General features: G+C 45.9%; 12 protein-coding genes across 12 annotated transcripts; 10 read left to right on the plus strand and 2 right to left on the minus strand.

Annotated features, from left to right (window-relative positions):
• Positions 1-637: 637 nt before the first annotated feature.
• On the plus strand, positions 638-1,018 carry TbgDal_XI3710 (hypothetical protein, unlikely; the record flags this gene model as incomplete). The annotated part of the gene is made up of 1 exon (XM_011781215.1): positions 638-1,018. The coding sequence occupies one exon, from the start codon at positions 638-640 to the stop codon at positions 1,016-1,018; it is 381 nt and encodes a 126-aa protein (XP_011779517.1).
• Positions 1,019-1,200: 182 nt separating this feature from the next.
• TbgDal_XI3720 (ubiquitin-conjugating enzyme, putative) lies at positions 1,201-1,617 on the plus strand (the record flags this gene model as incomplete). Its single annotated transcript, XM_011781216.1, has 1 exon — positions 1,201-1,617. The coding sequence occupies one exon, from the start codon at positions 1,201-1,203 to the stop codon at positions 1,615-1,617; it is 417 nt and encodes a 138-aa protein (XP_011779518.1).
• An 861-nt stretch (positions 1,618-2,478) lies between these two features.
• Positions 2,479-2,790, minus strand: TbgDal_XI3730 (hypothetical protein, unlikely; the record flags this gene model as incomplete). Its single annotated transcript, XM_011781217.1, has 1 exon — positions 2,479-2,790. One exon carries the CDS (start codon positions 2,788-2,790, stop codon positions 2,479-2,481), a length of 312 nt encoding a protein of 103 aa, XP_011779519.1.
• A 1,009-nt stretch (positions 2,791-3,799) lies between these two features.
• TbgDal_XI3740 (hypothetical protein, unlikely) lies at positions 3,800-4,147 on the plus strand (the record flags this gene model as incomplete). The annotated part of the gene is made up of 1 exon (XM_011781218.1): positions 3,800-4,147. The coding sequence occupies one exon, from the start codon at positions 3,800-3,802 to the stop codon at positions 4,145-4,147; it is 348 nt and encodes a 115-aa protein (XP_011779520.1).
• A 5-nt stretch (positions 4,148-4,152) lies between these two features.
• On the plus strand, positions 4,153-5,220 carry TbgDal_XI3750 (ras-family member, GTP-binding protein, putative; the record flags this gene model as incomplete). The annotated part of the gene is made up of 1 exon (XM_011781219.1): positions 4,153-5,220. One exon carries the CDS (start codon positions 4,153-4,155, stop codon positions 5,218-5,220), a length of 1,068 nt encoding a protein of 355 aa, XP_011779521.1.
• A 296-nt stretch (positions 5,221-5,516) lies between these two features.
• On the plus strand, positions 5,517-8,687 carry TbgDal_XI3760 (hypothetical protein, conserved; the record flags this gene model as incomplete). Its single annotated transcript, XM_011781220.1, has 1 exon — positions 5,517-8,687. One exon carries the CDS (start codon positions 5,517-5,519, stop codon positions 8,685-8,687), a length of 3,171 nt encoding a protein of 1,056 aa, XP_011779522.1.
• Positions 8,688-9,187: 500 nt separating this feature from the next.
• On the plus strand, positions 9,188-9,940 carry TbgDal_XI3770 (hypothetical protein, conserved; the record flags this gene model as incomplete). The annotated part of the gene is made up of 1 exon (XM_011781221.1): positions 9,188-9,940. One exon carries the CDS (start codon positions 9,188-9,190, stop codon positions 9,938-9,940), a length of 753 nt encoding a protein of 250 aa, XP_011779523.1.
• Positions 9,941-11,592: 1,652 nt separating this feature from the next.
• On the plus strand, positions 11,593-14,979 carry TbgDal_XI3780 (phospholipid-transporting ATPase 1-like protein,putative; the record flags this gene model as incomplete). Its single annotated transcript, XM_011781222.1, has 1 exon — positions 11,593-14,979. One exon carries the CDS (start codon positions 11,593-11,595, stop codon positions 14,977-14,979), a length of 3,387 nt encoding a protein of 1,128 aa, XP_011779524.1.
• Positions 14,980-16,141: 1,162 nt separating this feature from the next.
• TbgDal_XI3790 (hypothetical protein, unlikely) lies at positions 16,142-16,585 on the minus strand (the record flags this gene model as incomplete). Its single annotated transcript, XM_011781223.1, has 1 exon — positions 16,142-16,585. The coding sequence occupies one exon, from the start codon at positions 16,583-16,585 to the stop codon at positions 16,142-16,144; it is 444 nt and encodes a 147-aa protein (XP_011779525.1).
• A 1,447-nt stretch (positions 16,586-18,032) lies between these two features.
• Positions 18,033-20,762, plus strand: TbgDal_XI3800 (hypothetical protein, conserved; the record flags this gene model as incomplete). Its single annotated transcript, XM_011781224.1, has 1 exon — positions 18,033-20,762. The coding sequence occupies one exon, from the start codon at positions 18,033-18,035 to the stop codon at positions 20,760-20,762; it is 2,730 nt and encodes a 909-aa protein (XP_011779526.1).
• A 594-nt stretch (positions 20,763-21,356) lies between these two features.
• Positions 21,357-21,920, plus strand: TbgDal_XI3810 (T. brucei spp.-specific protein; the record flags this gene model as incomplete). The annotated part of the gene is made up of 1 exon (XM_011781225.1): positions 21,357-21,920. The coding sequence occupies one exon, from the start codon at positions 21,357-21,359 to the stop codon at positions 21,918-21,920; it is 564 nt and encodes a 187-aa protein (XP_011779527.1).
• A 1,775-nt stretch (positions 21,921-23,695) lies between these two features.
• Positions 23,696-24,169, plus strand: TbgDal_XI3820 (Ran-binding protein 1, putative; the record flags this gene model as incomplete). The annotated part of the gene is made up of 1 exon (XM_011781226.1): positions 23,696-24,169. The coding sequence occupies one exon, from the start codon at positions 23,696-23,698 to the stop codon at positions 24,167-24,169; it is 474 nt and encodes a 157-aa protein (XP_011779528.1).
• Between the last annotated feature and the right edge of the window lie 53 nt (positions 24,170-24,222).

Raw genomic sequence — 24,222 nt, forward strand, 5'->3', positions numbered from 1 at the left:
TCCTCTGCTGAATTTTTATTTTTCAAATAATAAAGCAAGAAATAAGTTTGTAAGAATTTGTGATTGTTTATATATATATATATATATATATCCGTAATGGTTGTTATTACTACCTCTGTTGTTGTTGTTGTTGTTGTTGTGGACAGAACAGGAGAGAATCAACCGAACAAAAATCCCCAAAGCTGAAAGAGAAACCAAACAAACAAAAAAAAAAAAGGAACTTCTTAAAACCTTCTTCCCCTCCGTTACATCTCATTTGCCATATCGGTGTGTGAAAGCACGGCTTTGCTACGATGCCCCGCCGTGTTTGTTTGTTTGTTCGTTTGTTTTTTCGTTTGTTTTTTCATTTGGTCCGATGCATGGCTCTGATGAACTTCATTTTCTCTTCACATGCATACGTATCATATTCTTTTCCTTTACACTTTTCCCTCTTTTGTTCTTTCTTCATGTACGACTTGTGTGTCTTTCCCTTCTTTTCTCCGCCACCCTCATGCCTTTATTAAATGACGCATGTGTACCAATGAAAGATGGAACTTGTTAGGTCGTTAGGTGAAGTTTTTTTTTTTAAAAAAAAAAAAAAGAAAAAAAAAGAAAAAAAATTTCTCGAGCCATGGGAGAAGGCGTTTGATGTGTCGTGATGGGGAATGAGATGGAGGAATTGATGTGTGTTTGTGTGTGTTTGTGTGTGACGTGCTCTTGTAATCTGAAGTTTAAATTTCAACCTTATGGCCATTGCGGTACTGATTTGGGTTTTTACCCCCGCCCTCCCTCCTCCCACTGTGTCAATCCTTTACATATTTATGTGTCAATTTATTTATTTATTTGTTTGTTTATTTTTATTGATTTAATTTGCTGTTACTTTCATCCTGACATAATTTTGGACCTGTCGCCAATTGTGGTGTCCCCCAAAAAAATAAACATATTAATATTAATAAAGGAGAAGGGAAGGTTTTTGACATCAACGAAGCTTAAAGGGAAAACAAGTCAACACGTGGAGAAAATTAAGAGAAATAAGTGAAGCACAAGAAAAAGGGGAAAAAATAAAATAAAATAAAGAACTAACACAACATTTTCTTTTTTTTAAAAAAAAAGAAAAAAAAGGGAATTCAAAGAAATAGCAATAGCAGAAACAAAAAAAAAAGAAAAAAAGAAAAAAAAAAGAAAAGCACCAAATACAATTATTTATCCACTTACGCATCAATGGTTGAGGTACCGCGTAATTTCCGTTTGTTACAGGAACTTGAGGCGGGGGAAAAGGGAACAGGTGTAAGCCAAAGTGTCTCTATTGGCCTCAGTGGGATGGATGACATTTATATGCATAATTGGAATGGCACTATTCTCGGACCTCCCGGTACCACATTTGAGAATCGCATCCTCTCACTAGAAATTCACTGCGATGAACATTACCCCAAACGCCCACCGAACATTAAGTTCATCAGCCGTGTGAACCTGCCGTGTGTGAGCAGTGATGGTACTGTTGATAAAAACAAGTTTGCCGTCTTCAAGACTTGGGATCGTAACTTCACAATGGCGCATTGTTTGATGGAACTCCGTCGGGAGATGTCGCTTCCAGCTAATAAAAAACTACCGCAACCGGAGGAGGGTTCAACGTATTGATGAGGGGCCGCCATTTGTTGTGATCGCGCTGGCCCTCTTCTCTCTGTTCTTTTTTTTTTCCTTTTTTTTTTCACCTTTCTTCTTTTGTTTGTTTGTTTGTTTGTTTTTGGTTCAATTCCTTCTTTCCTTCCTCCCCTCCCCTCCCCTCTCCTCTTTCTTTCTTTTTCTAAAACCCTCTGCTACGACATTAAAACTATGATAATTATGATGGTAATAACTTTAATAATAATAGTTATTATTATTATTGCGATTATAGTTAATACTCTTATGTTCTCCTAAGTGTGTGTATGTGTGTATGTTTTGTGCATGCGTTCTAAAAACAAAAAAAAAAGGAAAAAGAAGGATAAATGAAGTTGGAGCGGAGAAATAGGAGAAAAGTACGAGTCAACGTAAAAAAAAAAAAGGAAGAAGCAACAGCACCAAATAAAAACGTGGGAGAAAAATAAAAATAAAAATAAAAGAAACAGAAACTGACAAAAGAAAATAATAAATTTTTTTTTTGTAAAAAAGAATGAAGGAAAGAGGTAAATGTTAGGAGAGATTGGTTGGTAGGGCCATCATGTTGACAAGACAGAAAAGGCAAAAAAAAAACAAAGGGGGGCAGGAACAGAAATAAAGTAAAATGAGAAAAGGAGTTTTTTTTTTTGAAAAAAAAAAAGAAGAAAGGGAAAGGGATATGAGAGAGTGAATCGTAATTATACACGGAAATAAATAAAGGATGGAAGGAATTAGCTGTTTTTTTTGTTGTTGTTGTTGTTTTTGAGGGGAGAGGAAGAAATAAAAAGAGAAGAATCAGAAGAAAAAGGGAAGAGAAAAAGAAAGTGGAAAGAGGGGAGTGTATAAGGAAGAGTTGCGAGGGAGTCACGCATCTATATATCCCATGCTGTGTGTTTCTTTTTTTTTTTTCATTTGAAGGAAGGGGAAATAAAAACAACAATAACAACACTCATTACATGCGCACGCACAGGGACGACATGCGTTTGAATTTGATATGAAGAAGAAAGAATTGCTTCTGAAGAAGAGGGAATAGTGAACAGCGAACACCAATTTTTTTTTTTCTAAAAAAAGAAAAAAAAGGGACAAAAGGATGCATTGTTTTGAGGTTATGAGCGCCCGCCAATCCCAAACCCTCCATACTTTAAAAAAAAAAAATGATGTTTGAATGACGTCCATAACACATTTCTTCGAAAGCGAGGAGGAGGATAAAAGAAGATGAAATTGCTCAAAAAGAGTAAAAGGGATAAAAATGTATCATTTGAAATACTCCAGAAGTAACGCGGTATACCATATAGGAAACAGAATATATATGGTATATGTCTTTCATGAAAGTTTCCTCTACTCTTCCACAAGAAGAAAAAGAAGAAAAAAAAACGTACATTCACTTGTCCGGCAACATTCTGAGGTTCATGTTATGATTTTTTTTTCTTCTTTTTCTTCTTTTGTTCCACTTGCTTTTGATGTCTTCCATATATATATATATGAGTGAGTGAGTTGAAGGCCCGTCACTACTTGTGTGGACGAGCGTTTATGTACGAGTGTGTTTGTGTGTGTTTGTGTGTGTTTGTGTTTTTTTTGTGTGTGTTTGTGTTTTTTTTTTTTCGTTTGTCGGTGTTCGTGTTCGTCTTTGAAAAGGGGGAGGGGAGGAGTTGCTGATGTTTCTCTTAACTTTGCTTTATTCTTGGTTCTGCGTTACCCTGCTTAATTTTAAAAAAAACAATATGTGAAGAAGGGAATAATACATATATATAGAAGAAAGCAAAAACAAAAAAAGGAGCGAGATATAATTCCTCTGCTAGGGTGTTGCACTGTTCGTGAGTTCCCTCTTTTTTTCTTTTTTTTTTTTGTTGTTGTGAGGGTTGAGGAGTCAATTTGTAGGGACCACACGTATTGTCTCAATCTTCCATCTTTCCTTTCCTTTCCTTTCCTTTCCTTTTTTGTGTGTGTTTTGTTCAGTATTTTATCTTTTTCCTTTTCACTCCACTGATTGCTCTTTTCTCTTTCCCTCTCTCTTGTAGTTGTTGTTTTGTCATATCAATGATAGACGAAAGGCAAGCTAATAGAAAACATAAAACATGGCAGTCGGTGATATCAATGAGGTAACCTCTTTGTAAAGTCGGATGTATTGTTTTGTTACTGTGATTTGAATTATTATTTTCCTCAATGTCGGTTATATTATGAACATATGGGGGAGTGGAAGGTATACATAGGTGCAATTTGTGATGGTTTGTGTGAGAATATCACAAGCTTTCTAGCGGGTGCACTTCGTGGTCAGATGTTTTTTTTTCTTTTTCCTTGGGCTTCTTCACATCAACTGCAGGTGGTATTAGACGCTGCTGTTGAGATACTTGCGAGGATGCTGACGTGCAGAATTCCCCCAATAGCACAATATGTTGATTTGTTACTCTCTTCTATTCGACAGGTTTGTTTGTTTGTTTTTCCTTGTTCCCGGTTTCCTCATTTGTCTTTCCTTTTCCTATACTGCTTTTCATATCCGAAATTATATTTAAACTTTTGCTGGCTAATCCTGTGAAGCTTATGCACGAACAAATCCAGAAGCTCCTCTTAATGGGCCCTGCGGGGGCGGGAAAGACCTGCATGCGGAGTATAATCTTTGATAACTATTTACCTCGCGACACACTACGACTGGCAATAACAATATCGCATGAGGAAAGCCGCGTTCGGTTATTAAATAACATGTACGTGAACCTGTGGGACTGCGGCGGGCAACAGCAGTACGTAGCGGAATATTTGAATCGACAGAGAGAGTGCATATTTCGTAATGTTGGCGTGCTCTTATTTGTCTTTGATATCAGTAGCATGAGCTGCGAGGAGAGTGATGTGTTCGGGGGGAAAACTTCCGAACAGAACTGGACAGATACGTTTCAGTACTTCCGTGAGGCAGTGCAGCATGTCCGTACGTACAGTCCACAGGCGAAAGTGTTTGTGCTACTGCACAAAATGGATATCATTCAACAGAAGTTGCGTAGCAGCATTTTTGAGTCGCGGAAAAGGGAAATACTGAAGGAAGTTGAAAACGTTGGTGGTTCCGGTGGTGACGTTCAATTCTTTGCCACTAGTATATACGATGACACGCTATATCTTGCTTACAGCAACATTGTGAGATCGCTTATTCCGCATTGTGATGTTCTGACGAGGGCGATGGAGAAGTTGCTTGTGTCTTGTAACGCCTCTGAAGTTGCGCTGTACGAGCGCGGTACCTTTCTTTGTTTGACATACGTTAGCAAAATTGACGCTGGTGGCGCTGATAATGGGAGTTTGATAGCTGAAGACGATGGCAGTAACAGGGGTGATCGCTGTTCGGGAACTGAATCGCGAACGACTAAAGTTAGTGAGACAGTGAAGCATTTTAAGTTGAGCTGCATGAATAATGCAACAAGTCTGGAAGGATACCAGATGACAACGACCACGTTTACGGCACTCCTTCATCCGTTTACGAGCTGTACGTATGTTCTCATCTTCTCCGAAGACACTAGTGTTAATGTTGAGCTTCACAGAATTAATGTGCTAAGCGCCAGGTGGAATTTTGAGCAGTTTCTTCTCTCAGGAGATAGCATCGCTGAGGAAATGCGTAAAGTGTTGTAGACGCACAAGTACTGTTTCCTCTCTCTTCCTTCTGCACGGGTACGCTTACGCGCTCTCTCAACGGTTTCATTGAAATGCAGCGCAAGCTGTTATTGTTGTTGTTTTTCACACTTACCACTGTGCACATCTTTTTGCCAATTTCCTTTACCATGCTCTCTTACCCCCCCCCCCTCCCTCCTTGGTGGCTCATGTGTCACTTTGTGTGTGAGCATAATGAATTTTACATTTCATTATTTCTGGTCTCTTCCGGTCACTATCTCAACAATTCCTTACTTTCAACTTCCTTAAGAAGGTAAATGTGCGGTGTGTCGGGGGTCGGTGGACATGACGTACCATTGCCTTCGCTCGTGACCTCCAGTGACAAGTGGCTTGTGTACGGCTGCGCTACCGACGCATTGGTTGTGTGTGCACTGAAGGATGGACTTGCCTCATCTTGTTCTTCTAACGCCGGTTCCACCGGAGGTGAGAGCGATTTTGTTCAAAATACATCTGTGGTATCGCTTCCCGCAGGTGAAGAGTTGTCTGTTGTTTGTATACATCCAGTAAAGGACCTTTTGTGCGTTGGGACTACGCTTAACGGCGTTTACCTGACGACGGCAGCGAACCCCAACTTTAGTGCCGGTGCAAAACTGTCCCTTCGATTCAGCGGTATTGTCAGCCACTGTGCGTGTTTTGTTAATGGAGTAGAAGAGGGACATGACATATTGGTGATGTCGTGTTTGTTGGAGGAGGCACTAGTGAAATGCCACAAACTGTTACTGTGGGACATTTGTTCAAAAGCACTTCTTTGGCGGGGATGTACCGAAGCAATGGTCTCAATAACTGCTGTACCGGGAGTGGTTGGCTTTGCAAGCTGTTCGAGAAGGCACTTGCTAATGTGGTCTTTTCGTAACGGTGCCAGTAGTGCCTCTTCTTTAACTTCGACTGCCAACAGTGCTGTAGGGGCCGACGAAGGCAGTGGTGGGACGATCACCGTTTTCAGTAAAACGTTCGCCGCTGTTGAGGAGCTGCATGATGTGGAGTATGTGTGCGTTGTCACTCCAGCCTCGTCGGCAGAGAAGTCGTTGACGGTTCTTACAACTAAGGGGTTCCTTGTCTCATTCAATCTCCATAGCGGTGAGCCACTCAAGTGGATGGACTGTAAAATTTCTTCAGTCACGTCAGCATACAGATGTGGAGGAGATATTGTGGTATGTGGCGGTCTTGTTCGTTTCTTCTCAGAGGACTGGGTGTTTCGTGGAAAGATCAGACCACCAGAGCACTCTCCTCATCCCGGGACACCCCATGCACCACATTCGACTGGTTTGACCTGCATAGGAGCTGCGCCTTGTGGCGGTAACGCAATAGCTTTTTTCTTCACGGGAGGTGGTATCGTTAGATGCCGTATCGGGCGTTTGGGAGTTGAAGCAAAAATGTGTGACTCCGTAAGCACGTGCTCCAAGTTGACCTTTCATTGTGTGTACGAATATGTCCCGATATCTCCGCATGATGCGCCAATTCAGTTGTTGGCTCTGACGCCGGATGTGATATGCCTTCACTCGCGGCATCAGCTCCGATTGTATGGTACTCCCCTGTTGTTTAGTCGGGGCAACATGTCATTTGAGAGTACTTGCTGTGCGTATCATCGCGGTTTAGGCGTAATTGCGATGTATGAATCTTCTACCCACCAAATAGTTGCTGTAACACCGGGGTTGGAAAGGGTGTTATGTCGTTTGGGTTTGGAGGTGCCACTCACAGACCTTATCACCTTGGAAGATAACCAATTTGTAGGCGCGTCGACCGCTAATACAATTATTTACCTTGAGGGACAGTGGGGGGAAGATATGCAGCACTTTTCCCTGCGGTTATTGCGAATACAACGTTTTGCGGAACTCAAGACGCCGTTCACGCATCTGGCATACTCAGCAGGTGTGTTGCATGTCGCCTCCTCCCGTGAGGTAGTTAACTTGCATACAGGGCACATTACTAGCTTCAACGATGATATCATTGCCCTAATTCCAGCCAGCGGCGGCGCATTGCTTGTAGCACACACTCACTCATGTATTTTCTTGAGTCCTGGCGGGGTGACACCTGTTGGTTTCCCGTTCCTTGAGGCCGACTTGCGTGGTGCTGCGTCGTCCCTGGGCAGAAGGTACGTGGCGCTCTACAATGAAGGAAATGTGCATGTTGTTGAACTTAGCAGCGGTAAGCGCGTCAAGCATATCAGCGCCCAACGTGGTGCGAGCGGGGCCTCCCCAACTACAATTAGATGTGTTGGATTCACAGCGGATGACAGCAGTATTGTGGTGTGTGATTCGAGAGGGGTTCTGGAGGTGCGCGGCTTTGAGGGCACGGGGTTGATATCACCCGGTATTTATGGTGATGCCACTTCGGCAGACGACACAAATACGAATCGCTTTTCTAGAGAAAGCAGTTGTTCCAGCAGTAGGCGTGCAAAGCAGCTCGATGGGCCCACGAGCACTGAGTTGCAGAACCGCTTCAAAGATTTACATGGTTTCTACGAGGCGTCCCGACGCGTGGCAACGGAACGAAAAGCTTACAAACTGCCCGAGAGACATTCAAAGTTTGCAAGCAGCACTGGTGCCAATTCATCATCAGGACGATCTACTCCAAGCCCACCAACGTCGGCCAACAGGAGTAGTGGGAAAAACGCGTTCCGTGTCCAAGACGGGGATGAGGGTTTGCTGCCAACGCCCAAAAAGTCGCCGTATCCTGCCCGGCGCTGGAAAGCAGCTGATGTGCCGGCAAGCTTACTCAATGTTGGTGCTGTTGGAAACGAAATTCTTGTTTCAGCTTCTTTAGTTGAAGTTTCGGCATTGACTTCCATAGATTCAAAACATAACGATCTCAGCAGCGTGCTGGAAGGCGGAGCAGCCACCTTATCGTGGGCAGTAAATGACATTCCACGCGACAGCGGAAAATGCAGGGTCCCGGACTCTCCCGCTTACGTCTTGCAGAGTCCTACACGGAAGGGAGAACCCTTGTTGAGCCCAATGAAAGTACCTGAGGACGACGTGGTAAACGTTGACTCGTTTGATCGCGTTGACCCGCGGCGGATCGAACGGCTACACTCACAGACTGCAGGGCACGATGACCCCACAGCGCTGCGGTGCGATCGTACAAATTCGTCTGGCGGCATCGCGTCTCTGCGCGCAAGGTCGCTGGATATACGCGATGGGCTCAAAGAACTTGCTGATGCGTACGAGCGTCTCGGTGAAGAAGATGGGGATGATGTGGATGAGACAACCATGGAAGAGATGTTCTCCACTGTAAGTCGACTCTATACAAGATTGCAGTCTCGTCAAAGCCGCCGCTCGAATAGCAGCTGTAGTTTCGCGAGTGATCAGTCTTCGGCGTCGATAAACGCTATGCTCGCGAACCTACAGCTTTTGCAATGCCAAAATAGTCGTATAGAGGCCCAGAACCGCGAGATCCTGTCGAAACTTAGCTCTGCGAACGGTCGATAAAGTTGTCACCCGCACAAGTTCTTGTCAAAGTTCCAGTCCAAGGGATTCTGTTTTTTTTTTTTTCTTGACCCCTCGACAGCATTTCACGTTGTTCTGTTTCTCCAAAAGAAAAAAAAAGTGAAGAAAATCCTGTAAGACGTGGATTAGTTTCTTAATAGTCCGGAAAACGCCACCCAAATCATAGCAAATGGTCGCGAAGCAATCTGAATGAGGCGTGCTCTGTTCGGTATATTCATTTTCATGGGGATGTTGAGGGGCGTACATGTTGTTGTTCCTTTGAGTTGTTGCTGCTGCTCGAGGTGGCATCTGCGGCCTTCGCGCCCATCACGCGGCACCTTTAGTGTATAGGTGTCGTTATTTCGTTACTTGGGGAAGTGGTGCAAATAAACTACCTGCTTGCTTATCCCTACATTTCTACCCCTTTCCACCCCACATGCACACACTTTATGTATTTGCACCTTTACTGACCTCACGGGCACATCAATTACTCAAGGTGACACATGTCCAAGTTATTTATATCTAAACTTCCAAAAACGGTCTCCGCGGAGGAAGTGAAAGAGTTTCTTGAGAACCTCATGCCGGAAGCTACGCGCATCCAACTACTACTCGGCTCTCAGCACCACGAGCATAAGGGGTACGCCTACGCGCATTTTGCAGGGGAGGAGGCGGCCACAGAGGCATTACAACGTCTTTGTGGTGATGAGCCACCATCCCTGCACGGCGTGGCGATTACGGCAAAGCGCGCCAGTCGTGTCTCAGACGCGGTGGAAAGCGACGTGACGCCATTGCCGGCGGCGTTGGCACATTTTAGCCACTCGCAATGCGTAACGGTTGCACCCCCTTCACTCGTGGATGAACTTAATGGTGTTGTAGCTCGTTGTAGTGTAAACGACAATTTGGAGGCGGTAGCGTTTGCTACGGGGGCGGAAGCTGCGGCATGTGTGGCATCGAGTGGAGGACGGGTGGTGAAATGTACGCCTCCGCGGCTACCGGAGTTACTCGCCTCTCGTGAAGCAACAAAGCGAAGGCGCGAGGAGCCACCGGTAGTGAAGTCAGGTGAGGCGGCAACGGAGGGAAGCGCCGGGGATATCGTGACCGCTTACGAGCGACTCGGTTACACCGCGTTATCGCCTTCGCAGTTGCTTCAGCTTGTGGAAGATTTTTTAGAGGGCCGTGGACGAGTCGCGGTTCAAGACCGTGAGGGCCATGTGGCGTTGCTAAATCTCCCAGCGTATATTTCTGCGCTGGAGTAAAGTTTGCCGACGGTAAATGAAGGCGAAGAGGACGAAGCGCGGGGTCCTAATTTCTTTGTTTGTTTTCCCCGATATCTCCGTTCCGTGTTGGAATTAACAAAAGAAAAATATGGCACCATGTGTGTACGCACTGCCTTTTAGATGGGGGGAGGTGGGTTGTGTGAGATGAGGTTATGGTTATGGTTAGGGTTGCGTTTTGTTAAAACCCTTTTACTCTTCCCTTCTCCCAACCTCACTTTCTTCCTCTTTTAGGTCAGGTGTAGTTCCGTTACGATCTGCATGTTTTGCGTCCTTTTTCTCCTGTGCTATGCGCTCGCTGTTTATTTGTTTTGTTCATAATTTGCATGAAACATTCTCTTCCTCTCCTCTCCTCTCTCTCTCTCTCTCTCTTCTCACTTCTCATTTCTGCACCACTTCGTCTTGCACCTTTTGTGCTCTCTAGCGCTACTGGAACACTTACGCTCCACAAGACACAGGTTAAAGTCCTTCCTCACAGAAATTAGGGAGAGAAGATTATAAGGAAAAAATTTAAGTGGGAACGAAGTATTTGGAAGGCTTTTTTTCTTTTTTTTTGGGGGGGTGGGAAATTTGTTTAGTTTGCGATCCGTGCTGGTGGTTAACTTGGGAGCAGATACGATACGTACTACAGAGCACATATCTTATATATTTTATTTAAAAACATAGGTTTGCACCATACACAAACCAAGAAGGCTTTGTCTTTTTCTTTTGAGGCTCGTATTCATCGCTCTTAGATCACCTTTTTGACATTGCGGGAAGTTCTCTGTGCGACTTCACGTGCGCATAGTGCCCAAAAAAGGCAAAAAAGAAAAAGTCCACAACTTCCCCTTAATCATAGTCTGCAAGTGACAAGGGGCTGTATATATTTGTGTTCCCGTTGGTGATCACTAGGGCCGAAAGGGGGAAGGGAGAAAAGAAGCGGAAGCAGCTGCCGTACGCAAAAGGGAGGTAACGTCTGCAAAGTTACATAAATAGTAGTTTTATTGTGTACATATATACATTTACCTACATATCTGCAGCCAAAAGCATTTTGGCTACCTTTTTTTTGGTTTCTGGAGAGTCCATCGGCGTCACGTTCGTACGTAGGAGACGAAGGGACAGAGCCTTTAAAAAAAAAAATATTTGTTTGTTGGTCGTTCTTGTTAGGAGGCGCACAGGAGGGTGGTGGGGCTGCCAAAAGAACTGAAGGCCACAGGCAAGGGGAGTCGGAATTTGTCTTTAATCCGTGAAAAAAGTAAACAAGCAATACAGAACGTAAGGGAACCGCTGGAGGAGCACCACGGTATAAGGAGGTGTTGGACTGAAGAGGTGGCGAAAAAAAAAAGGGATTAGAGAACCAGAAGGAAACAGGAATAAAGATAAAATAAGGCTCATTCACTGGAACAGGGTGTAGATCTCACACAACCCTGTTTCACTGCACTCTAGTGGAACGTAGAGCGAGGGTTCAACTAAGTACAAAAAGAAACATCAACGGAAGAGAAGATAATTTATACGTCAGTGGAACGTTGTAAACAAGCACGGGAAGGGGTGGGAAGAAGAAAGGAAAATCACCTGCAAGGAGCGACCCCGGAAAGGAAGAGAGTGCGTGAAAAGATCAAGGAAGGAAAGAGGAACAGCAAAGTGGAACATCAGACATGGCGGAAGACGCTGCACCCGACACATCGCACCAGAGTAGCAACACCAGCGATGAAGGAGGTGCAAAATCGGAGGTTATAGTACACATGAATAACCGTGAGGCTAACGAAGAGTACGGCTATCCCAATAATTTCATCAAAACATCGCATTACACCGCACTCAGCTTCCTGCCATTGGGGCTTATCGCACAATTTATGCGCGTCAGCAATTTTTACTTCCTCGTATGCATGTGCCTCACTCTGATTCCGGGCCTCTCTCCGGTGAACCCTGTGACAGCCATCCTACCCCTTTTATTCGTCATTGGTGTTTCACTGGCGAAGGAGGGCGTGGAGGAGTTTCGCCGCCACACCGCCGACCGCTTGGCGAATTCCGTTGAGGTTGACGTATTAATAAACGGAGTGATGCAGCGGGTTCCGAGTCGTGACATCCGCGTGGGTGATATCGTCCGTGTGAGCAACGGTGAGGAGGTGCGAGCAGATCTTCTCTGCTTGTCCACCTCGGATGAAGAAGATCAGGTATATATTGATATGTGTAATCTCGACGGAGAGACCAGTCTCAAAAACCGAAAACCACATGAACATACGGCGTCCCTACGCACTCCAGAGCAATTGCAGGAGGTGCAAGTGAAGATTGTTACCACGCAGCCGGATGCCGAGCTTCATTCCTGGAGTGGTTGCATTGAAAGTAACGGTGAAGCATTCGCTGTGGATATTGGAAACTTTTTGTGTCGAGGTTCTGTCTTGCGGAAGACCGACTGGGTTTGGGGTGTTGTCGTTTATGCCGGTGTAGATACTAAAATGTTCCGCAACCTGAAGGGGCATCCGATGAAGATGTCTGATCTCGACCGTAGGTTGAATGTAATGATTGTGACACTGCTACTGTTCAAATGCGTAGTGCTCGCAACGCTGGCGTTCCTTCTGGTTTGGTGGAACCGGAGCAATAAGGAACATATATGGTACCTACACTGGTACATGAACCAGTACGGCTCGACGGTGCTATTGTTGCGCTCCTTTGTGACGATATTTCTGTTGCTCTCTTACTTTATCCCGATTTCGCTATTCGTGACCATCGAGGTTTGCAAGGTGATCCAGGCGTACTGGATGGTTGCCGATGGCAAAATGACGGACGTGGTGAATGGACGTTTGTGTCGCTGCAGGCCCAACACTTCAAACCTAAATGAACAACTCGCGATGGTGCGCTTCATTTTCACAGATAAGACGGGTACCCTAACGGAGAATGTGATGAAGTTTAAACAAGGTGATTTTCAGGGGTTTTGCCTTGATTCTGCATGTGGAACCAAACCCACAGACCTCCTTGACCGCTGCAATCCAGCGCGTGAGGCTGCGTATGAGTACTTCCTTTCGATTGCTTTATGTAATACCGTTCAGCCAACCGAGGACCCCAATGCAGAAGGGGGTATCAGCTACGATGGCACCTCCCCGGATGAGGTGGCACTCGTCAGCATGGCTGCGGAACACGGGTTCCGCCTGAAGAAGCGCACAACACGTGAAATGGTGCTAGACATTGAAGGTGTGGAACATGAATATAGGATACTTGCCACCCTTGAGTTCACACCGGAGCGGAAGATGATGAGCATAATTGTGCGGGATAACGTTAGCCATCACATTGTGCTCTTCACCAAGGGTGCCGATTCCTCTCTACTCCCAAGGACTTGCACCAACCGGCAAGCACAGAACTATGTGCAAAAGCTAAGAGGCACACTGCAGGATATGAGTGTCTGTGGTTTACGCACACTTGTTATTGGAAGGCGGTTTCTTCTTCCGGAGGAGTACAAAAATTGGGAGGATTCGTACAAAACTGCTTCAAGGACTCTCATTGATCGTAGCGCGGCCCTGGATGATGTTTGTATGCGGATCGAGGGTGACCTGTGGCCAGTAGGGGCGACAGCCATCGAGGACAAGCTTCAGCAGGAGGTTCCTGAGACCATCTCCTTTTTTCTGGAAGCTGGTGTGGTTATATGGATGCTTACTGGAGATAAACGTGAAACTGCCGTTACGGTTGCGGCCACTGCAAAATTGTGCGATCCGCAGAAAGACTTCATCATACACATAGACATCGGGTCGTTTGATCCGAAGAGTGCCGAGGCGATCAGAAAGGTGGACTCTGACTTGAGCAAAGTGAGGCGGACACTGGAGAGCGGAGGCGAGAACGGCTCGAAATGCACTATTGTTATTGATGGTCTCGCACTTGGGGTTGCAATGAGCGAACACTTTTTAACCTTTCTGGAGCTTTCCATGAGGGTCAATTCAGCCGTTTGCTGCCGACTTACCCCTTTGCAAAAGGCAGAAGTTGTACGCATGTTTCAGGGATCGACAGGGTTAACCGCCATTGCCATTGGTGATGGTGCCAACGATGTTTCAATGATTCAGGAGGGGCGTGTTGGTGTTGGTATTATTGGGCTTGAGGGATCGCAGGCGGCCCTCTCAGCAGATTATGCTATACCCCGATTTAGGCACCTGCGTCGGCTTTGTGCTGTCCATGGTCGATACTCACTCGTTCGTAACTCGGGTTGTATTATGATTAGCTTTTATAAGAACGCGGTCCTCGGTATGATGATGATTTTGTTCTGCTTCCATTCAGCGTTTTCAGGTGGAACACTGTTCGACGGGTGGCTGTTGACATTCTTCAACATTCTTCTGACGAGCATCCCACCCTTCTTCCTCGGCGTGTTTGACAAGGACCTTCCAGAGGATGCGCTCCTACGCCGCCCGCATCTTTTCACTCAACTCTCTCACGGGTTATACTTCGACGTGATGACAACAGTGAGGTGGTTCGGGGAAGCGTTAATCCACGGTACATTAATATTCTACCTCTTTTACTTGACTATCAGGAATCTCGACTGGAGCACGCACAACATATCAATGATTGAGCTGGGGACCATGCAAATTTTTATCGTTGTTTTAGTTGTGCTCGTTCGGTGTGGCCTCGCTGTCCGCTGCTGGCGCTCGCTACAGTTGTTGGGCCTATTGGCTTCTCTTGCGATTACCCTTGCTCTGACGCTCACTTACTCCTCCTTCAAAAGTGTGGGAGGCAGCTCCATTTATTGGCAGATGTTTGACTTGGCTTTAGGGCCAAAGTTCTGGTTGTATATGCTGCTCGTGCTGGGATCTCTCATAATGATTAATCTTTCCGTATTATATTTCCAGAAGAGGCGCTACCCCACGTTGCGTGATACCGCTGATGAGGAAAATAGGGTAATGTGTCGTGGGTCGTTGTTGGATGAAAACGTGTCTCAAGGGGATAAAGCGGGTTATGTGACATTTGGAGTCGAGAGCAGCCAAAGTAGCGACAGAGAAGACAAGAGTATTGACATTCAGGACATGCGAAGGAGGGAAATCGAAGTCGGGGATACGCTTCATGGGTAGCGTTGAACACAGTCCCTGACTCTCTTCGCTACCCTCTATGTTATTTATTGCTTTAAATGTCGGTTGATGTTACGAATTTGCTTCTTGATGTGTCGTGGAGCCAGTTTGACTAAAGGTTTGTTGCGGGATGAATTGTGCGGTTATGCGTGTGGTGGAGAGTGGGGAAGTGGAAGGACGATCGAATTGGCAATTATCAATAGAGGGAAGTGAAAGCATGGAACTGGAAGAATATATAGGTGGAAACGGTTATGTACAAGAGGAAAATAAAGTTTGAAACTCCCCGTAAATGCAGGGAGCGGAAGTATGTGTAATGGAAAGAGGGGAAAAAGCTGCCGAAACATAGGCCGTAAGAAACAATGCTTGTTTTGGATCGGGTACGGGGGAAGGAGGAAACAGGTGAATTTCTTCATACCGTGAGGTGGATGTTGTTGACATTTGCTTGGAAACTATTGAGAAAAACGTTTGTGACAGCTGCCAGTTTGCGCGAGGGATGAGTAGAAGTTGCGTATGCCTGTGCAGTGGTGTGTGTGTGTGTGTGTGTATTGGTAGGGAGGAGGGTTGTAACGAAAAGGAAATAAAAAGTGCTGTGAAGCGCTGTAACTGTAAACTTACATGCGTGTATTTGCATTCCAATTGCCTGGTGCTTCGTCAAGGCGGCGGTTGCCCTGTTAGTCACGCGCATTTTTCACTTGGACGCTTCCTTCGTTTCCCCTGCTGTTGTGCCTCTTCTGCATTTCGAGGGTGCCGTTTTCCCTTCCATTTGAGGAAAGGTCGGAAACCATAACATTGAATAATGAGGGAGACAAACATGACTGCCAAGCACACACGTGCATACACATACGGCTTTCCATCCATGTTTCTCGCACCTCTTTTTCTTTGTAACGGTAGTTTTTTCTTTTTATTTTTCATTGCCCTTCTCCTCTTGTTTATGTCCACTATTATAATATTCAGTGTGAAGGTTTGCCGCATTGATTAATGCGCTGTCAACATAACCAACCACATACTGCTATGTCCCACTTTAGCGTGGGCATCTTTCTTTGCCTGTGTTCCGGCTCTTTCCCTACTTTTCGTTTATTGGGTTTACAATTGTGTATTTGTGAAACTCCCCGTCCCCTCCCCTATACGCGAAATTAAAGGGGGAGGGAAAGCCCCAACGTGTGCGTTAAGTTCCTCCGTGTTGTTGAGGGTCAGTTGTTGAAAATTTGAGCTCAGCAGATGTATTTTTTTTTTGGTTTGGTTTCTTCATTATTTTGCTGCAGAAGTTCCTCTTGTCTAGATCCAAGGTGACATGCTTAGAAGGAGAAGCATCCATCAAAACGAGGACTAAGAAAGTGGAAAGAGGCGGTGGCAGTTGTCCTTTTGTCTTTTGTCTTTTTTTTTTAATGGGGGAGGTGGGGGTTATTTCCTCAGGAACGCCGTATGGTGAGAAAGTAAAGTGAAAAAAAGAAAGAGGGATGTAATTCGTTCCCTGCATATTGTATATTATCAAGCACATTGGATCCCTCCGCTGTTGTTCTCGGCAACGTTTGCGTTCATGTTTGGAAACCCCCACCCGTGTATGCAAAATACAAAATTTTATATTTATGCTACCAAACTTGTTTTCCATGTTGTCTTCTTCCAGACTATTGGTTATGGTTTTGGTTATTAGGTTGAAGCTTTTGTGTGTGTGTGTGTGTTTTCTCGTACCCTTGTGACGACTTAAAAGTTTTCCACTTCGCGTTACTTTGAGAGCAGAGAGATGGATTTTAGGGCGGTTGAAGGAAAAAAAAATGGGCAGCGGTCCGTTATTAATCGACAGTGGGAGTAAAACCTGGTGTTTTCTTGCGGTGCATGTTTTGCCCGGTTCCCGTTCCCGTAACGCAGTTTTGCAATCTGGTTTTATTCTTAAACCTCGAATCCTTTCTTCTTGTTGTTATTGTTGTTGTTGTTTTTTCTACTTACTTGTTTTACTTTTACTTCATGCTCTTTACCTCTCTTGCTTGGTGGTCGCCGATCCCTCCCTTTTTCTTTTGTTTTTGCTTTACCTTGGTTGTAGGTTTGGTCACTTAACTCCCTAATAGAGGTTCATTTTCCCTTTTCTTTTTCTTACGTTTTTCTCTTTCCATAAAATGTTTTTGTTCCTTTTACGATCATTTTTGATGTTTTTTCACTACTCCCTAACCTCTATAAAACATAAATAGGCTTTATCAAATGAGAAACCATTTGCTTTTGTTATCTCTTGCTGATAAGTGACAATCTGCGGGGTGCGCACAGGATAGAAGTGGATACGTCAGATGGGCGCATATGTGTGTGATACTTGAAATAAGAACCCTGTGAGTTATTGTTTCCCTCACTCCGTCCTGTTGTAGAAGGAAAAAAATGAAAAGGGGATACTCCTCTTCTGTGTGTGGTGTTTTCTTTTTTTTTTTTCATCTTGCTTTTCTTTTCTTTTTTCTTTTCTTCAATTGGTCGAATGTGCTTAGACGATCTGCTGATGTTGCTGTTGTGGTTCCTCCCTCCCTCCCTGTCGTTCCTCTTTTTTTTTTTTAGTTGCTGTGCCCCTCCCTCTCAATAGTGGTATTGTTTCTACTTTGTACTAAATTGTGCGCAGCATATGGGCACGACACATGTACGGATACTGAATATACTTATGCCCTGCGGTGAGGTTATGATGTATTACATGTTTTGAAAATATACACACCTCGTGTAATATATGTGTGACCTCTTACGATGTGATTGAGAAGAGACAAGCTCATATTTGACCGTGCGCATGCGCGTTTTGTTGCTCATCAATATCATTTGCATCGACTTGTGCGGAAATATCTCACCTTATATGCTTGTGCCTCTTTTTCCTTTCTCCCAATTTCTCAATTGTGAGTATTTTTTATGGCAAGTACTGGTGCCACCATATAAGGAACCATCGAGTACGCTGACGTCAGCGTGTGAAAGATAGGGGAAATAGACAAGATATTTAGAACGAAAGAAAAAAAAGGGAGAGAAGCAGAAAAAAAATCTGAAGGTCGGGGTTCGCAGGTGTTCGTGTCACCTGAAAGTTTCACCGCGTTGTTGGAGATATGTCTTCGTTGACATGTGAGGAGCTCTACAGACGAGCTTTGGACGATCTGACGGCAATATGGAGGGAAGATGTGAATGTTTCCAAGATGAAGGTGATGCCTACTGGAAGGCAGCGTTATGACCAACTTCTGCTCTGTTGGGCCTCGCTTTACGTTCAGTACCTGCGGACGGGGCGGCGGCTGGTGATCGTTCACGACGCACAGTTACAACCACAGAAGAGGTACGACGTGCGCACAGTACTTGATGCATGTATGGCTCGAATGCTAGAACTTCGGGCTTTGTTATCCACAAACTGTGGTGAGTTTGTCAAACTTGATGAGTGTATTTTAGACTTGAAAATGACGCCGGATGAACTCGAAGTGCCTATCCCCCGTTACTTTGTGGAAGACAATGCTTCAGTTATGCAGGAGAGGCGGCGGCAGATCGCTTCGCTTCAACAGTACTACAAGGAAACGGAGCCGGACGCTCCCGTTACAAAGGCGCTAACAGCATCGAGTGTTCCCCCTCAGAAAAAAAGTACTGAAGCTGCGGCAGGGAATGTCATGTCGATGGATGAGGCCCTTATGCTACTAAAGATTAATGAACGTGGGCGGCAAGCGCGAGAACGGGCCAAATTTCAACTTTCCATGTACGCCCAGAAGCGGCACTCGGTGGAGCTTGCCAGTGTTTACAATCACCCGACGGGGAGGGAAAGAGCCGCTACAGTTCTGCAAAGTGCTGTGCAAGCTTACCTGACCCGAAAGCACATCTTTTCTGACCACCAGGAGGAACTCCAACTTCTTGGAATGGCTCCCTCCGCTGATAGCACAAACAGGGAGGAAGCGGTACAGGCAGAGGCCCGTCTAGATGAGCAGAAGGCACGGCAACGTATGAACGAGGCGAACTTCAGGCAGAAGACCTTAGAGATCGAGAGCCGCATCAAGACGGAGGAGGGACCAAGGACAATGGAGTTGATGCTGAACGAAGCACTTACTCGTATGGCTTACGCTCGGATGGAAGGCAAGGATGACCAGGGAATGCTGCAAGCTGCAGATGTAAGCGGCAGCCGCAGACTCGCAGATTCTTCTAACCAAGCTGGAAGTTTGGCTCCCATCGTTACTGACTCGTTCCGGTCCCCGGCGCCTAATATATCTGGTACATTCCCCTCTGCCGGAGGCACGGGAAACGATGCTCGCAATGCCATGCGAAGAACTGGAAGTGTCTCAGCTCGACGGAGGGGCGAGGAGGATGAAACCGTTCCCGCCATGCCTCCTAGTGTTCTGTGGGAAACCATCAGGGCTGAGGACGAGCGCTACAGCTCATTGTGGAAACCTCGGTTTGAACAAACATATGTTAGAGAGGTGGATTTAGACCAATCTGCGGACCTGGTCCTGCTTCGACAGCAACTACTGGAAGGGCCTCGTGGAGTCATGGAAGAACTGCGACATGTTGTTGACGAACTTATCTTGATGGAGGTGGAAAATCTGAAGAAGCGCCTGGAGCAGGAGCGACGCAGTGGCAAAAGGAAGGGAGCAAAGAAAAAGAAAGGTCCCCGAAAGCCACGCGCACCAAAGTTGAAGGATCCGACGAAGGGCTCAACGGTAGAAACACTCATGAATACTGCAGTGCACCAGAATGTATTGAAATTACCTGATTCGGAGGTAGTCTTGAGTGGTTACTTGGGGTGTGTTGCTGTGCACGAGTCTCCACTAGACGCTCTACTCCGCGCTCAGAAACCGGACGACGACATGAGGAAGAAGTGGCAGAGAATCCTCAACAACTGGGATGCTAACGTGGAGAAAGTAATGAAAATGAAGAAAGATGCTTTTCAAAAGGTCTTCGACAAATACCTACAGCAGTCTACATGGCTTGCTGAGCCCACAGCGGCTCACGTCCGGCAGTCGGTAACTGAGTATGCGATACTACCACTTGGCTCCCAGGTTATCCATGATTTAGCGCCTAGTAGTAAAACGTTGCTACTCTACGGTTTCCATGGGACTGGAAAGACCCACCTGGTGCACGCCGTTTGTAACCATAGCGGCGCGAACTTCTTTGATTTGTCACCAGCTAACTTTGAGACAGAGACGGGTTTAGCGGGTATCATTCAAACCGTATTTTACCTCGCGAAGGTGATGGCTCCGTCAGTCATTTACATTGACAACGTCGAAAAGCTGTTTTTGCGTAAAAAGAGAAAAGGACCAAAGGATCCACTTATGAAACGCGGCAGAAAAATGAAGAAAGAGGTACTTAAGGGCATTGCTAGCATTTCGCCAACTGATCGGGTTATAGTCATCGGTTGTACTTGTGCACCATACGATGCGGAGTTTAATGCAATGGTAAACAATTTTGCCCACATGGTGTACTGTGGTTGTCCAGACTATGCCTCACGTGTTGTTGTTCTGCAGGAATTAGCGGGTAGTCACACTGGTGATGTCTGGTCACTCAAGCCGGAGCACTATCACGAGTTGGCGCTCCTTACAGAAGGATTCACATGCGGCGATATAAGTGCAGTGTTTGAGGAAGTGCTCACCAAACGCCGCCTAAGGCGCATAGAACAGAGGCCACTTACGGCTGACGACTTTCTTTCCGCCGTTGCTCGTGCGAAACCGCCATCTGTAGAAGATCGAGCGCTGATGAAAGAATTTACTGCGCGTCTTCCATTACATTTACGTCGTGTTAACCCCATTGCAGATATCCCTCTGCCAGAGAAGGAAACAGCGGCTAAGAAGAGACCCAAGAAGAAGGAATAAAGCCCGGAATGTGCCTCACATTTGGAAGCAGAAAGTTCTTTGTGTTTGGGATTGCGGGGGTCGAAGAAAGTGGGGGGAGAGGGAAAACGAAAAAAAAGTCACATGACTCTGTGGGAATTAGAAGCGGTTTTGTAACGTCGACGACGTGAGGGAGCGGCGCGCATATTGCTCACTCATGTACATTATGAAAGAGGATAAATAGTTGTCTCACCTGGATGTATGAAGCATGTGCCACCTTCCCTTCTCCTATACCGAGGTGACTTTCTCTGTTTCTTGTATGTTTTTGCACATCAACAGTGCGTCTATGTACGTAAACACACTCATTGAGGAAGAGAGGGGGAGGGGGAGGGGGCGGGCTAAATCGTTGTTTTTTAGTGCCACATCCCCGTTGTACAGGTGCGAAGCGTTCCTACGCCAACGGTGGTCTAAACACTCACCCTGGATTCTTGAAGAGCTTCAAATTATTCTATTCCATCTGGTCCGTGCTTTGATAACCGTGAAATCGATGACACTTCGCTTTTTTTTCTTTTCTTTTCTTCCTTTTTTCACGGGAGCACGGAGTAGTCTCAAGGCACATCCGACACAGTTGCAGGTATGCTCAACATCACCAGACTGCGCAACCTTCCGGAAGACCTCTTCGAAGTCGACCGGCGTCAAAAGAATGGTTCCAATCAAAGTAGCAAAGGTTGGCCTCAACATAAGGAGCTGATCTTCGACTTCACGTCACTAGTGCGAGCATACAATCAGAACAAATTTGAGCACTTAACAGATACCTTTAACAACAACAGGATTCTCATTTCTGAGCTCGTCTTACATCAGTTAGATGAAAAAAACAAGGTTGTGCGATCTACAGATGCTGCGAATGCCCAAGAGGATGACTTCCATCCCGTTCGGCTGCGTGATTTAATAAATTTTCTCGTTACCAATATGACCGAAAGTTGGCTTGAGTTCCAGAGGAAGGGCACTCAGGAGGACAAGCAGTTTACTCAACTCCGTTGCTTGAATGAAAAGGTCGATACCCCACTGCGGCTGATAAGTTATGCGCTTTATAAAAAGAGGCAAGGAAAGGATGTTTTACTCGTTACTTCCGACTCAGGGCTCAAATGTGAGGCGGGGCTGAACTCCATTGATAGCCAAAGTATTGAAAACATTGGGTAGTTGCGTACTTAACAATACTTTGCGGGACAGATATCGCGCTCTTATGACTTCGTGAATCGGGGCAAAAGAAAAAAAGGATTGTTTCATGGTAGGTGTTGGTTCACTTATACATTAAAAGAATGTGCCACTGCAATTTGTTAAAGGTCAGTTCCACAAGTATCATCTACCAGATTGCGCTAAATATGCTTGTTGAAGGAATAACATGTCATTCCTTCATCCTGTCTCCTCGGTATTAATTCACTTATCCCCATGTGTTTTCAGTGGTTGGAGGGCCCGATGGCGCATGTGCTGGCATCCCTCCGTCGTGGCCACTCGGATGGTGTCTGCTACCGGTACCGTTGGGGCGATTTAACAAAGTTCCGTGTGGCGACTGCGCTCAGGCGCTTGGGAGGTGACTGTGTGTAAATACGGAAATGACGGTGAACCCTTCAACAACGCTGGTGGTTTCCACGCTTGCTCTGAAGGGTCCTACGGAAGGCAACCACGTTTCCAGGACACCGTTCTATACACGTGCAGACTGGCGAAACTTTCTGCGGAATCATTCTAAATGTTTGTGGCATGTTTTGCTTTGCAGATACCTTTTGTTGTACAAAAAAGGTGTCTTCTTCCTCTTGAGGAGGGAGAGGGAGGAGCAACTGACCTTTGACTTCATTTTGAATCAAAACGCGGATAAGCAAGTGTGAGTTGCCGGTCCCGTGGCTAGCAGATGCACAGTAGCATATAACTGCGCTTTAAGGAGTCACTCTATACCTCTTCAAGCTGCACAAGCGCGAGAATTAGTGGTATCTACATTGTGCTGTTTCATGTGAAATTTCTGGAGTTTACTTCACCGTCCCGCAAAACTACGGACTGAGAGCAAGTGCGTGATACTGAAGGCAAGAAACAAACTGCTGAGGGCGGAAACCCCTAGTTTTTTTCCCGATCGACCTTCCCTGTTAGCGAAGGAGTGCAACCATCTTTACCGGTTGTCGTAGGAAATTAGTGGAAACATCGACTGTACACAACCTTTTCACATTGTTACGGGTATTGTTGGGGCGATTCGGCTGTCGATGAGCGAAGAGGAATGGCGGGCAGCGAGTGCTCGTTCACACCACCTCTGTGCCATTGAGTTTCCTATAGGAACCACGGCGTGAAGCATTCTGCCTTCTTCGGGTTTATAAGCTGTTACGACTGTTGCGGTGGGGTCCACGGCACCGCATGTCTCACTTGCCTTTACGAACGAGTTGAACAGATGCTACTTTCTTCGTCGTAAACACGTGGTGTGCTGGACCGAAAGAAGAATGTAGGCGCATGCCTACCGATAGGTCACTCAGTGGCACGCTAATTAAAGTAAATTCTCTGAGAAGCCTGTGGACTGGTGAAATATCTCTGCTTGGGAAGAAGAGAATGACCGGGGCCTCCAACTCTGGTAGTTTTTCCACCACTGCGTGGACGGCTGAAAGAGTCGGTAATGCGCAATGTCTTCGTGTGCTTCCTCACTCACGTTACACATGCGTATGTGGTTCAGCATGGGGTTATAGTTTTGTTGCAGTTTTATTCTTTCTTTCTTGGTCTTATTGACGCCTACATAAGATCTAACTGGAAAATATGCACTGGGCATTACGCTGCAGTTCCTGCGCATGTATTTACATGTACCTTGCTACATGCCTCGCGTTAATTTTTCCCCTTTAATTCTGTCTCAATTATCTCCTTTAATGTCATTTGTATATAACGTGGTGCTAGGAGTAGTTCCCAGATTTGTCGGATACAACAGTACCACCAGGTGATCAAGATCAATGGCAGACGGTAAGGCAGAAAATGAGTTGATGGAAATTGAAGAAATCGCCGTTTCAGACGGAGGGGCCGCTCGCTTCGCACCAGTAGAAGTGAAGAGCGGTGAGGAAAAGTACAACATCGTTTGGGAGGAAACTGGGAAGCTTCTGCGCTTCGATGAGGGTGAGAATGCGTGGAAGGAGCGTGGGCAGGGCATGGCAAAGATACTACAGAAGAAGGAAGACAGTGGGGTGTACATGTTCGTATTCCGCCGTGAAGGTGTTGGGAAGTTGGCGGCCCAGCACTACTTACTTCGTGGCATGACGATTAAGGTGCATCCACAGAGCGAAAAGGCACTTCTGTGGACGGCGTTCAAGGACTACAGTGATGATGAGGAGGGCTTCCCCGAGAGGTTTGTGCTTCGGTTCGCCTCGAAAGAATTAGCTGATAGCGGGTTGAAGGCGTTCAACGATGCCCTTTCCAAAACCACCACATAGATTGCATCCCTCGTGTTTGTTGTTTCGCTTGGTTTTGAATGTGATGTGCGTGT

Source organism: Trypanosoma brucei, chromosome 11 (genome assembly GCF_000210295.1).
Source record: "Trypanosoma brucei gambiense DAL972 chromosome 11, complete sequence".
NCBI lineage: Eukaryota > Euglenozoa > Kinetoplastea > Trypanosomatida > Trypanosomatidae > Trypanosoma > Trypanosoma brucei.